Here is a 12,805-nt window from a genome sequence, read left to right as displayed (position 1 = left end):
TTAGAAAATGGTAATCCTAGTCTATATAGTTTTGCACTGTATGACTTTGTAGTACGAACTTCCCGGAAAATGCACACATGAATGAACTGATATATTTTTAAAATCCATCCAAGTCTATGAATTTTTGTTTACAACCAAGCGCGAGTTTCACTCTGTATCTGGAAAACGACCCATCTTCAATCCATGTATCATGAAGCAAACTCAAAATCTTCGAAAACTGTTTAAATTCAAAATTAATTCACATTTGTTTTCGTTACACGTTCGACCTTTCCAATGTACATTTACTAAGTGTAATTTGGTCCTGAATTCATGCCCTGATCAATCTAAAGATACTTTCGTGCATTAACTGTTCTAACTTGGAACATAGAATCTTAAATAAAAGATAAATGATGAAAAATCATAAAATGTTTGCACTGAAACACGAGTAAATAATAAGCTATAAACAAAGCTCTTGGAGAACTATTTCTCCGTGAGCCGAATGATAACTACGGCATCAGCGATCAAAACTATGCATGAGGGGCGTCCCACAGGTAGCGGCGTAGCAAACACTCTTTAAAAAAGGAGGTATTTATAAAAAATAAATTATAGTACGAAATCAACTCTGAAAATAGGCATAAAAGACACAGAGCTTTTCGTGAAAATATGTTTTTCTTCGACATCCGTGAAATAAAATACGCTCTGACACTGAAATCAACAAATATCCTCTATTGTTTTTATATTTCGTTGTCATATTGATGTCATATTTCAACATCATAATATGACTTTGGAATCGGTAGTTTAACCTCTTTGAACATTTGATCACGAGAGATTTTAATTTGCAATTATTCTATGATAGATAATGACGTCAGTTGCACTGACTTCAAAAAACGACTTGATTCTTGCCGACGTATTTAAGTTTGCTAATATTAACGATAAAAGAACGCGTCAATCAACGAACTGCAATCCTTTCGACTTTACACTAACTTCGGAAAGGGACACACGAGAAAGGTAGAATACGATCAGGTTTGAATCAGACGTCAGCAAGACCAAGTGCGTATCCATATCAGTATCCACTGCGAAATCTACTGAAACGGTACCCTTTTTGCACATGCACCGGTCATTCTCTGCTGAAAAAGGCAATAGACAACACTCCAGTTAATGTTCATTCTACTGATCAAAGGAGGTATGTCATGTGCAAAAGAAGTATACCTCGGAACACTAGAATGTTATAGCTATGTCTTTTTTGTAAAGTGCCCACTTTTAAATTACCGCAACTCCACAATAAGCTACACAATATCGATATGTCTTGCCTCGCCCACCGCCTCTGCATGTTCTGCGGGCTTAAATGAACCACTGGTTTGATTATGTACACACCATACATATAACATGTATTCAATTGTTAATCATATCTATACAAATTTATGGCAATTAATAGTCTAAAATATGTGTAAAATTCATCAAAACACCCTACTTTCGGTTTTGCTGCGGCACGGGATACCTTTTTACTATTGTTTTTTTTATATCACAGGTAACCTCTCTCACAATTTTTAAAGCACGGGTACCCTCTAAGCACAGTATCGAGTTAAGTAATATGTTTTCACTTTTTATCGTATTTTTGCGTAGAGAACGCCTTAACAAATAAAAGTTACCAATCACATTTCATGTTTTAAACGAACCAAATTGACTTGAAGGGTTTAAGTACAGGGCCGTTCAAAATTGATAAACGGTTTCTGGGTAAAACATTTTCCATTCTAGCATCATACGCGTTAATGGTTATGAACATAACCACTGGAAGCTGTTATTTGTTTGTTAAACTGTGTCAGAAGTTTCGTTATTTTGGTGATTTTTTAAAAATATTTTGAAAAGTAGGTCACCATTTTTTTCTTTAGTAAAATATGTTTTAGGCATTTTAGTTAAAGGTCAACCATGGAACTATTTGCTTTTTCACTATGTTCTATGAATATCTCTATATTCATATAGGCGATACTATTTTAAAGGAATCAACCTGCTTAAAGGTACTCGCCGATGATTTTTTGTAAAATGCATTTTTTTGTATGACAAAATAAAGTGTTGCAAAATATAAGGAGTGTTAAAACTAAGATACCAAAAGCTGGAACCCTTCAGCAAATGGTGATATCTGCTCAATTATCTTCTTTGAAGACCTCAATATTAAAACAAGTGTTTTCAGATGCATTACATGGAAAACTAATTTTTGGTCCATAAACATTAGAGACTACCTAAAATGGAAATGCTGTATCCCCGGAGGAAGAGAATCATTATCAAATTGAAACTGCCTGCAACTTCTGAATTGTCGATCGGTCGGTAACTCATGTTTTGTCCATAAAGTTTGACATAGGACTTGGGACTCCACCGGAATGCTCTCCTTAAGCAGCATATGACCCATATTTTTCATAACATCTTCATTTATAAAAAAAATATGGGACTCAGTAGGTCAAAGGTCACAGAAAAATAGTTTTGAAAATAGGCCTTTATAATATCTTGGTAAAGGCTTAATACAGTACTACGGAATTTCACTTTTAGGTGTAAGACGTGCCAATACAAACTACGATGTGTTTTATCTAGGACAATGAAAGCGTTGATGGTTGCCCTATACAAGTTCCTGAACGCTGCTTTCATATCAAAATTTAAGGCCACGGTCAACATTCATTTATTAATTTCGTCCCAACAATAGCTCCAAATAGCTTAGCGTATACCGTGAACATTCAGCTGCAGGTTGTCCGCCACCACTGAATAAAACCTTTTATTTAGGGTCAGAATGTGTCATAGGGCAAGTTCACAACAAACACTGATTTGAAAACTCTTTCTGTACAATAAACATAAAAAGGTTTTACCTACGATAATACAACTTCATTTTGAAATTGCTCTTGACACATGTATGACCCCTTATTGCGTTGGGGACAATCTATCGAATGTCAAGGTCATGAAACACAGTGTTTAAACAACTGTGTCCTCATAAATTCACCAGCCAATTGTAACCACGCCCCCCCCCCACAGGTACGGGGAATAGCGCGGACTTTGACTTTCGGTCCAGCCAATCCCAGGTAAAACTGCTAGTTAAATCCCCACCAAATGCCCCCGCACCCCGGGTACATCCTAGGTAGGGCCTATTATAATGTACATATTTAAAGCATACGGTTTATGTTTACTGTATATTTATGGTTATATAAGGTAACAGATGATATCTCGCGAGATCTCGTTAAACTCCGGACAAAACCATTTCAAAGAACAGATATTTCCCGGCACAAAGTCACCGCCCATTCTTCGCTATATTCGGCGCTAAAACAAAACCACCGCATTCACCCGGCACTGCCTAGAAGATAAAAACACGGCCCATTACCCCCGCTATCACCCGGACCGGGCGGGGGAAGGTTGGGTTTACGTGGTAATAATTGACTAGTGCACAATAAGCAGACAACGGGTTATCTGAAGAACAATTCCCCTTCCTTCCATATTCCGATGAACGCAAGATCTTTGGAATTCCTCTGATAGCACAAAAACGACGCCTGCGACAGTGACATCAATGACGATGCCGATGTTTAAACAGTCGAGTATATTCTACGTTTATTTGTTTTGGGGCGTTTTTTAAGGTAGTAAATTTGCAACTAATGAGTGTATATATAAACATTTACTATTTAACAATTCCGGTTCATCGGTGTATGGAAATGTTTGGTCATTAGACAAATGAATGACTAAACGATTGTCCGTGCACTGAGGTTTTCGAACACCGCAATACTAAAACATTCTATCCTGAATTTAAAAGTTTTGTACGCAGGATAACTCCAGGTTTCACTTGGCCAGTAGCTATTCCAACTTGGGTTTAGGTCAAGGGTAAAGGTTTATTATTTTTCTTAAAATATGTATTACTGAGTAAAGAAACTTGTTCCTGCGTTTTCACAAGCGCCGGTTATATCACTATCAGTATCGATTGCAGGCTTCAATGAGTAGAGACAGAGGCGTTAATGGCGATTCTTTGAATTTCTTTATCAATATAGATTCGGAAAAGACGTTTATAAAATAAAAAAATAAAACTTTGCATTTTGACCGCAAATATACTTCAGCTTATTTGACTAAATCACATTAGGAAAGGAATTACCATACTTTTTAAGTAATTTGTTTTCCGATCCTTACTTTTGTTATATTGTAAATGTGTTTTATGTTAATTATGAATAAATACTGTTTAAACAAAATTCAAAAACTCATGAATGTATTATTACATAAAACGGTATTTATCAAGAAGGAAATCATGCTGATGAACTAATTAACTAATAAAAGAGTGGAGTACGACAATTTGACAAACTTACGCAAAGATAGATTAACCTTAAGATCATTTATCAAATTCACCAGCGTGTTAATTAATTACTTCGTTATCTAGGACCGCACCGTGCTTCTATTCCCTGCATTGGTCCTAAGGTTCCCCGCAAAAGTTTTCATTTGTATTTGTTTTCATAAATATCACATAAATCATGAAGCATTAATCATTTATGACCATAATGTTCTCTATGAATCATCGATTATAGTTTCACCTGCACTTCAAAGATTTACTTCAAACTTAGTTTTGCAGACGACAATGTTGCGTCGTTGAAGAAAAAATCCCACAAATGATTGGTTCTGCCCCAATGAAGGTCACATGAACGCACGTGTCTTGACGTCATTGCCATTTCCGGTTTAGGTTCCACTTCAGTGTTTATCAGGGGTATTGAGGTCGAGTTTCAAGATTAATTGGTGGAATTATCCCAAACGCAGCACGGCCCGAGAATCCGATCATACGAGATTAGACTTCTAGGAAATTACCTGTCGCAATTCTCCGCGACACGGGCCGGAATTGTAAAGCCAGATTAAAAACACAATTTTCTACTTTATTTTCATCATTTCTAACATGTAAGGTAATGCGGCTATATGGTAACCGTTATTTTTAAGGAAACGCAATTGGGAAATGAAATAATTCCAGGTTATTGCCGTTTTGCAAAAGAAAACATTGCATGTGAACCCTTATCAAAGAAGATATTATGCGTTGAAACGGATGTCTCAGGACAATTTCCTTCCAGGGGTAAAAGCCACATAATTATGGTATGTGATAGTTTTGTTCTGCTGTTACTTAAACTGATGAAATGTGTAACCTACAGTTTGAGTTTGATGTACCATTTATGTTAATGCTGGTATCGCGTTAGTGTCAGCCAAACCGTGCCAGCCCGCAGTCCTTGTGCCATGCCCTGGTCCTCCTCGTTGAAGCATCACATGGGCTGCTAGCCGCCTCTAGAAACAAAGCAACATTATAATCTATACGGCAAGATTTTTTTTTACAAAATCTAAAATTTATAGGCAAAAATGTCAGCGCAACGTGTGCAAACATTGTTTAGATATTTTCTTCAGGGTGTTGCGTTTGCATTTTCCCGTCCAATTCAATAAGATATGTTGCATTGTGCCACTTTCTCAAAAATGTTATAGGCAAGCTGTATATAAGAATAAATTAGAGGTGTTTACAGGTCAGGGATTGTCAAGATGTTCATAACATTGCTGAAATCAATTTTCGGAAATGTGTGCTTGCCATTGAATACAGGGGAGTGGGAGGCGCATGTCATATTACTCCACACACACACACATGTGCATACGCCAGAAATGGGATATGTCCCGCGAGAGTAGTTAGAGATACATGTTTTCACGTTAAACATCTATTTGCACATGATACATTATTCATTTACCAGATACTGTTTGAGATTTCAGTATTTATGGCTATCCCGGTGGGGTAGTTGGCGGGTGGCTGATCTGTCATGACGGGACGGCAACCATCAACCCTGGGATCCCACTTGTCATGGCCCCGGGCCGCTCACATCGTGCACTCTCATATATCTGGCTTACCATGGATCCTCCGATTAACTCATCAAGACAGGTCGCGTCCCTATTTAAGACAGTATCAACTTGTTTGCCTTTATTCACATGAGAACTTGTACCTTGTGTTTGCCTTCTCTTCCACTGAACTGACGTGTCGTGAACAGACCTACTTTCAAAGTCGTTCATTGTTTGCCGAGTATGATCCGCGAAAATACCGTGTTATCCTGCGGATATGAAATGGGTATTAGTACGACGATTATGGCTATTTCAGATACCATACATTACGTATATATAAAAGCTATCAGTTTGCATTAATACATAAAATGCTGAAGGCTTCACAATTACGTTTATATGGCTCAGAGCATATTATGAGAATATATTGTATTACTGTACGCATTGCTTGAAAAGTTCTTGCCCACCCCCACCCCAAAAAGCAAAATAATAAATATGGCAAACCTCTATTGTGAATATGTTTTTCATAGCAGATACGCTTCGTCTATCTTCCCAACCCAAATAATGACGTCGTATCAAATTATCATTGTGCAAATGAGTGTGGCAATGGCGCTAATTGTCCGCACGCTCCCGGCAGGTGGCTTCCCAACAGACGACAATATTTATGGTACTTATTAATATTTGAACACACAATTTTAATATTCCTCACGATAAAAAGAGCTCTATGTACAATATATTTCATAATTCAACAAAAGCCCACGACCTTTTTGTCCGGTTTGCAAAGAACAAACACCGGCACGCGAAGTTCTTGAAGTAAATAAAGACATGAGAAGGGTTATTATGCCAGTTATATTTAATTGAGAATAATGGAGCCTTTAATTGGAAAGAGTTGAACGGCTTGAATTTGCAGGGCACTGCTGCCATGGAGCACTTATTTACATAACTAATTCTGGAAAGACTGGTTCGTCAACAGTTTTCCAGCTTCATGTGTATCAGATGAACTGGCACGTCGGTAAATAGAATGAGTGAGAACGAAGCATATGCTATAACGGAAAAGTCATTTACATTGTTCGAAAAATGTATATTATTAAATCCGAATTACCAGCATATAATTAAATACATTGTTTTAAACGAGTTTACGGTTTACGAAGCATATAGCAAGTTAGTTCTAAATGTTTGAAAAATGAAAAATATATATCCCAGAAACTGTGAACAGTCATTTTTGGGAATACTTATTGTCTACGGTCGACGTTCGACTCAAACGGAGCACTGCATAGAGAGATTCGCACCAAGCTCGTCGTCTTGTTGATAAAGGATGCATCCATTTTGTTTGAATTCCTTGTTTGTTTTCAGTGAAACTATATCACTGTGTAATCATACAGATAAGCTACAAAATCTGTAGAAATCTCTACCAACACATCTGATACCCAATATATCAAAACCAAACAAATACCAGTCGACATTGCCCAGTCCGGTGTGTGAGATCATCCGGGCAACTCGGCTGCCATCCCGTCATGCAACAGCACGGCAGTATCTTGCAAGAACGGGACCAAAGTGTTCGCAAATCCCGCAACAAACGGACAAACGAGTTGAAACTTAATAAGATGATAATACGATGTAAAAGCTGTATATTGTAAGATCTTGATCAGTTTGACAGGTCCTAATTTAAGACAGATAGAGGCGGTTTTCTGCTTGCATAGCAGGGAGGACTTGTGGCTAATCCGACGCTCCCGCTGAGCACGGCAAGGAGACAGAAGTTAATTTCGCACGGACAGTTATGTCAACGGGTTTGCTTTGCATTGCACCGTTTACATCTGTTGCTTAAATGATACACCTAAGTTTCAAGTAGAATCAAAAGAGTAGGTTTGTTATCCCGATATAGCAGTCTTACAGCAGCCTTACAGCAGCCTTACAGTAGTCTTACAGCAGTCTTACAGCAGCAGTCTTACAGCAGCCCTACATCAGTCTTACAGCAGTCTTACAGCAGTCTTACATCAGTCTTACAGCAGCCTTACAGTAGTCTTACAGTAGCCTTACAGCAGCCTTACAGCAGTCTTACAGTAGCCTTACAGCAATCTTACAGTAGCCTTACAGTAGTCTTACAGCAGTCTTACAGTAGCCTTACAGTAGTCTTACAGTAGCCTTACAGCAGCCTTACAGCAGTCTTACAGTAGCCTTACAGCAATCTTACAGCAGCCTTACAGCAGTCTTACAGCAGTCTTACATCAGTCTTACAGTAGTCTTACAGCAGTCTTACAGTAGCCTTACAGCAGTCTTACATTAGTCTTACAGCAGTCTTACAGCAGCCTTATAGCAGTCTTACAGTAGCCTTACATCAGTCTTACAGTAGCCCTACATCAGTCTTACAGTAGCCTTACAGCAATCTTACAGTAGCCTTACAGCAGTCTTACAGTAGCCTTACAGCAGTCTTACAGTAGCCCTACAGCAATCTTACAGTAGCCTTACAGCAGTCTTACAGTAGTCTTACAGCAGTCTTACAGCAGCCTTATAGCAGTCTTACAGTAGCCTTACATCAGTCTTACAGTAGCCCTACAGCAATCTTACAGTAGCCTTACAGCAGTATTACAGCAGTATAACAGCAATCTTACAGCCGTCTTACAGCAGCAGTCTTACAGAAGTCTAACAACAACCTTACAGCAGTCTTACAGTAGCCCTACAGCAGTCTTACAGTAGCCTTACAAAAGTATTACAGCAGTATTACAGCAATCTTACAGCCGTCTTACAGCAGCAGCCTTACAGTAGTCTTACAGCAATCTTACAGCAGTCTTACAGTTACATCAATCTTACAGCAGCCCTACAGCAGTCTTACAGTAGTCTTACAGCATTCTTACAACAGTCTTTCAGTAGCCTTACAGCAGTCCTACAGCAGTCTAACAGCAGCATTACAGCAGTCTTACAGCAGTCTTACAGCAGCCTTACAGTAGCCTTACAGCAGTCTTACAGTAGTCTTACAGTATTCATACAGCAGTCTTACAGAAGCCTTACAGCAGTCATACAGCAGCCTTACAGCAGTCATACAGCCGTCTTACAGCAGCCGCCTTACAGCAGTCTTACAGCAGCATTACAGCAGTCTTACAGCAGCCTTACAGCGGTCTTACAGCAGCCTTACAGCAGTCATACAGCAGCCGCCTTACAGCAGTCTTACAGCAGCATTACAGCAGTCTTACAGCAGTCTAACAGTAGCGTTACAGCAGTCTTACAGCAGCCTTACAGCAGTCTTATAGCAGCCTTACAGCAGTCTTGCAGCAGTCTTACAGCGGCCTTACAGCAGTATCACAGAAGCGTTACAGCAGTCTTACAGCTCTAACAGAAGCATTACAGCAGCCTTACAGCAGCCTTACAGCAGTCTTACAGCAGCCTTACAGCAGTATCACAGCAGTCTTACAGCAGTCGAACAGTAGCCTTACAGCAGCCTTACACCAACCTTACAGCAGTCTTACAGCAGCCTTACAGCAGTATCACAGAAGCCTTACAGCAGTCTTACAGCAGCAGTCTTACAGTAGTCTTACAGCAGTCTAACAGTAGCCTTACAACAGCCTTACAGCAGTCTTACACCAGCTTTACAGCAGTATCACAGAAGCCTTACAGAAGTCTTACAGCAGTCTTACAGCAGCAGTCTTACAGAAGCCTTACAGCAGTCTTACAGCAGTATCACAGAAGCCTTACAGCAGTCTTACAGCAGCAGTCTTACAGTAGTCTTACAGCAGTCTAACAATAGCCTTACAGCAGCCTTAGAACAGTCGTACAGCAGCCTTACAGCAGTATCACAAAAGCCTTACAGAAGTCTTACAGCAGTCTTACAGCAGTCTTACAGCAGTCTTACAGCAGCAGTCTTACAGAAGCCTTACAGCAGTTTTACAGCAGTATCACATATGCCTTACATCAGTCTTACAGCACAGTCTAACAGTAGCCTTACAGCAGCCCTACAGCAGCCTTACAGCAGTCTTACAGAAGCCTTACAGCAGTCTTACAGCAGTCTTACAGCAGTCTTACAGCAGTCTTACAGCAGTCTTACAGCAGTCTTACAGAAGCCTTACAGCAGTCTTACAGCAGTATTACAGAAGCCTTACAGCAGTCTTACAGCAGTCTTACAGCAGTCTTTCAGCAGCCTTTCAGCAGTCTTACAGCAGTCTTACAGCAGTCTTACAGCAGTCTTACAGCAGCGTTTCAGCAGCCCTACAGAAGCCTTACAACAGTATCACAGAAGCCTTACAGCAGTCTTACAGCAATCTTACAGCAGCCTTACAGCAGCCTTACATCAGTATCACAGAAGCCTTACAGCAGTCTTACAGTAGCCTTACAGCAGTCTTACAGCAGTCTTTCAGCAGCCTTTCAGCAGTCTTACAGCAGTCTTACAGCAGCCTTTCAGCAGCCCTACAGCAGCCCTACAGCAGTATCACAGAAGCCTTACAGCAGTCTTACAGTAGTCTTACAGCAGCCTTACAGCAGCCTTACAGCAGTATCACAGAAGCCTTACAGCAGTCTTACAGCAGCCGCCTTACAGCAGTCTTACAGCAGTCTTACAGTAGCCTTACAGCAGTATCACAGAAGCCTTACAGCAGTCTTACAGCAGCCTTACAGCAGTATCACAGAAGCCTTACAGCAGTCTTACACCAACCTTACAGCAGTCTTACAGCAGTCTTACAGTAGCCTTACAGCAGCCTTACACCAACCTTACAGCAGTCTTACAGCAGCCTTACAGCAGTATCACAGAAGCCTTACAGCAGTCTTACACCAACCTTACAGCAGTCTTACAGTAGCCTTACAGCAGCCTTACACCAACCTTACTGCAGTCTTACAGCAGCCTTACAGCAGTATCACAGAAGCCTTACAGCAGTCTTACAGCAGTCTTACAGCAGCCTTACAGCAGTCTTACAGCAGTCTTACAGCAGTCTTACAGCAGTCTTACAGCAGTCTTACAGCAGTCTTACAGCAGCCTTACAGCAGTCTTACAGCAGTCTTACAGCAGTCTTACAGCAGCCTTACAGCAGTATCACAGAAGCCTTACAGCAGCCTTACAGCAGTATCACAGAAGCCTTACAGAAGTCTTACAGCAGTCTTACAGTAGCCTTACAGCAGTCTTACAGCAGTATCACAGAAGCCTTACAGCAGTCTTACAGCAGTCTTACAGCAGCCTTACAGCAGTCTTACAGCAGCCTTTCAGCAGCCCTACAGCAGCCTTACAGCAGTATCACAGAATCCTTACAGCAGTCTTACAGCAGTCTTACAGCAGCCGCCTTACAACAGTCTCACAGCAGTCTTACAGTAGCCTTACAGCAGTCTTACAGCAGTCTTTCAGCAGCCTTTCAGCAGTCTTACAGCAGTCTTACAGCAGCCTTTCAGCAGCCCTACAGCAGCCTTACAGCAGTATCACAGAATCCTTACAGCAGTCTTTCAGCAGCCTTTCAGCAGTCTTACAGCAGTCTTACAGCAGCCTTACAGCAGCCTTACAGCAGTATCACAGAATCCTTACAGCAGTCTTACAGCAGTCTTACAGCAGTCTTACAGCAGTATCACAGAATCCTTACAGCAGCCTTACAGCAGCCTTACAGCAGTATCACAGAATCCTTACAGAAGTCTTACAGCAGTCTTACAGCAGTCTTACAGCAGTCTTACAGCAGTCTTACAGCAGCCTTACAGCAGCCTTACAGCAGCCTTACAGCAGTATCACAGAATCCTTACAGCAGTCTTACAGCAGTCTTACAGCAGTCTTACAGTAGCCTTACAGAAGCCTTACAGCAGCCTTACAGCAGCCTTACAGCAGTATCACAGAATCCTTACAGAAGTCTTACAGCAGTCTTACAGCAGTCTTACAGCAGTCTTACAGCAGCCTTACAGCAGCCCTACAGCAGTCTTACAGTAGTCTTACAGCAGTCTTACAGCAGTCTTACAGCAGCCTTACAGCAGCCTTACAGCAGCCTTACAGCAGTATCACAAAATCCTTACAGCAGTCTTACAGCAGTCTTACAGTAGCCTTACAGAAGCCTTACAGCAGCCCTACAGCAGTCTTACAGTAGTCTTACAGCAGCCTTACAGTAGTATCACAGAATCCTTACAGCAGTCTTACAGCAGTCTTACAGCAGCCTTACAGCAGCCCTACAGCAGTCTTACAGCAGTCTTACAGCAGTCTTACAGCAGTCTTACAGCAGCCTTACAGCAGCCTTACAGCAGTATCACAGAATCCTTACAGCAGTCTTACAGCAGTCTTACAGTAGCCTTACAGAATCCTTACAGCAGCCTTACAGCAGTCTTACAGCAGCCTTACAGCAGCCTTACAGCAGTATCACAGAATCCTTACAGCAGTCTTACAGCAGTCTTACAGTAGCCTTACAGCAGTCTTACAGTAGTCTTTCAGCAGCCTTTCAGCAGTCTTACAGCAGCCTTTCAGCAGCCCTACAGCAGCCTTACAGCAGTATCACAGAATCCTTACAGCAGTCTTACAGCAGTCTTACAGTAGCCTTACAGCAGTCTTACAGTAGTCTTTCAGCAGCCTTTCAGCAGTCTTACAGCAGTCTTTCAGCAGCCCTACAGCAGCCTTACAGCAGCAGGCAGGCAAGTAGGCAGGCAGGCAGGCAAGCAGGTAGGGTTTATTAGTGTGACATGTGTAATCCAAACAAATTGCAACACATTTACAAAAGGTTGCACCCGACCTGACGAGTCTATTAGTCACCAAAGCTGGGAATATTTCATATATAATACATATAAGGTCTAATTATAGACGATAAAATCAAAACATAGTTTGTACAAATTATTACAATATTTAACAAATTTGGCACTATGAATAAGTAATACTTCAGCTTCTCAAATATGCACTGATAGAAACTTAGACAGTTTTTGAGGATATAAAGACATCAGAATTATTGGGGGTATTTCGTTCAAGTACAGTAACTGCAATTCGTAATAGAGAAGTAGAATATATATATATATACACGTATGTGAAAGGCCACTGTTGTTAAATTTGAAATTTTGAGCCAACTTAAATTACAGCTGTAGGGTTATGAAG

At 40.7% G+C, this 12,805-nt stretch overlaps 1 protein-coding gene across 1 annotated transcript; it reads left to right on the top strand.

Moving 5' to 3' along the window:
* The first annotated feature begins 6,387 nt into the window (after nt 1-6,387).
* Nucleotides 6,388-11,775, top strand: LOC128231085 (uncharacterized). The gene is made up of 3 exons (XM_052943505.1): nt 6,388-6,448; nt 9,689-10,385; nt 10,596-11,775. The coding sequence occupies exons 1-3, from the start codon at nt 6,388-6,390 to the stop codon at nt 11,773-11,775; spliced, it is 1,938 nt and encodes a 645-aa protein (XP_052799465.1).
* The last annotated feature ends 1,030 nt before the right edge of the window (nt 11,776-12,805 follow it).

The sequence above is a fragment of the Mya arenaria genome, chromosome 4 (assembly GCF_026914265.1).
Source record: "Mya arenaria isolate MELC-2E11 chromosome 4, ASM2691426v1".
Taxonomy (NCBI): domain Eukaryota; kingdom Metazoa; phylum Mollusca; class Bivalvia; order Myida; family Myidae; genus Mya; species Mya arenaria.
The sequence above is the reverse complement of the archived record's forward strand: the minus strand, read 5'-3'. Positions and strand labels throughout refer to the sequence as shown.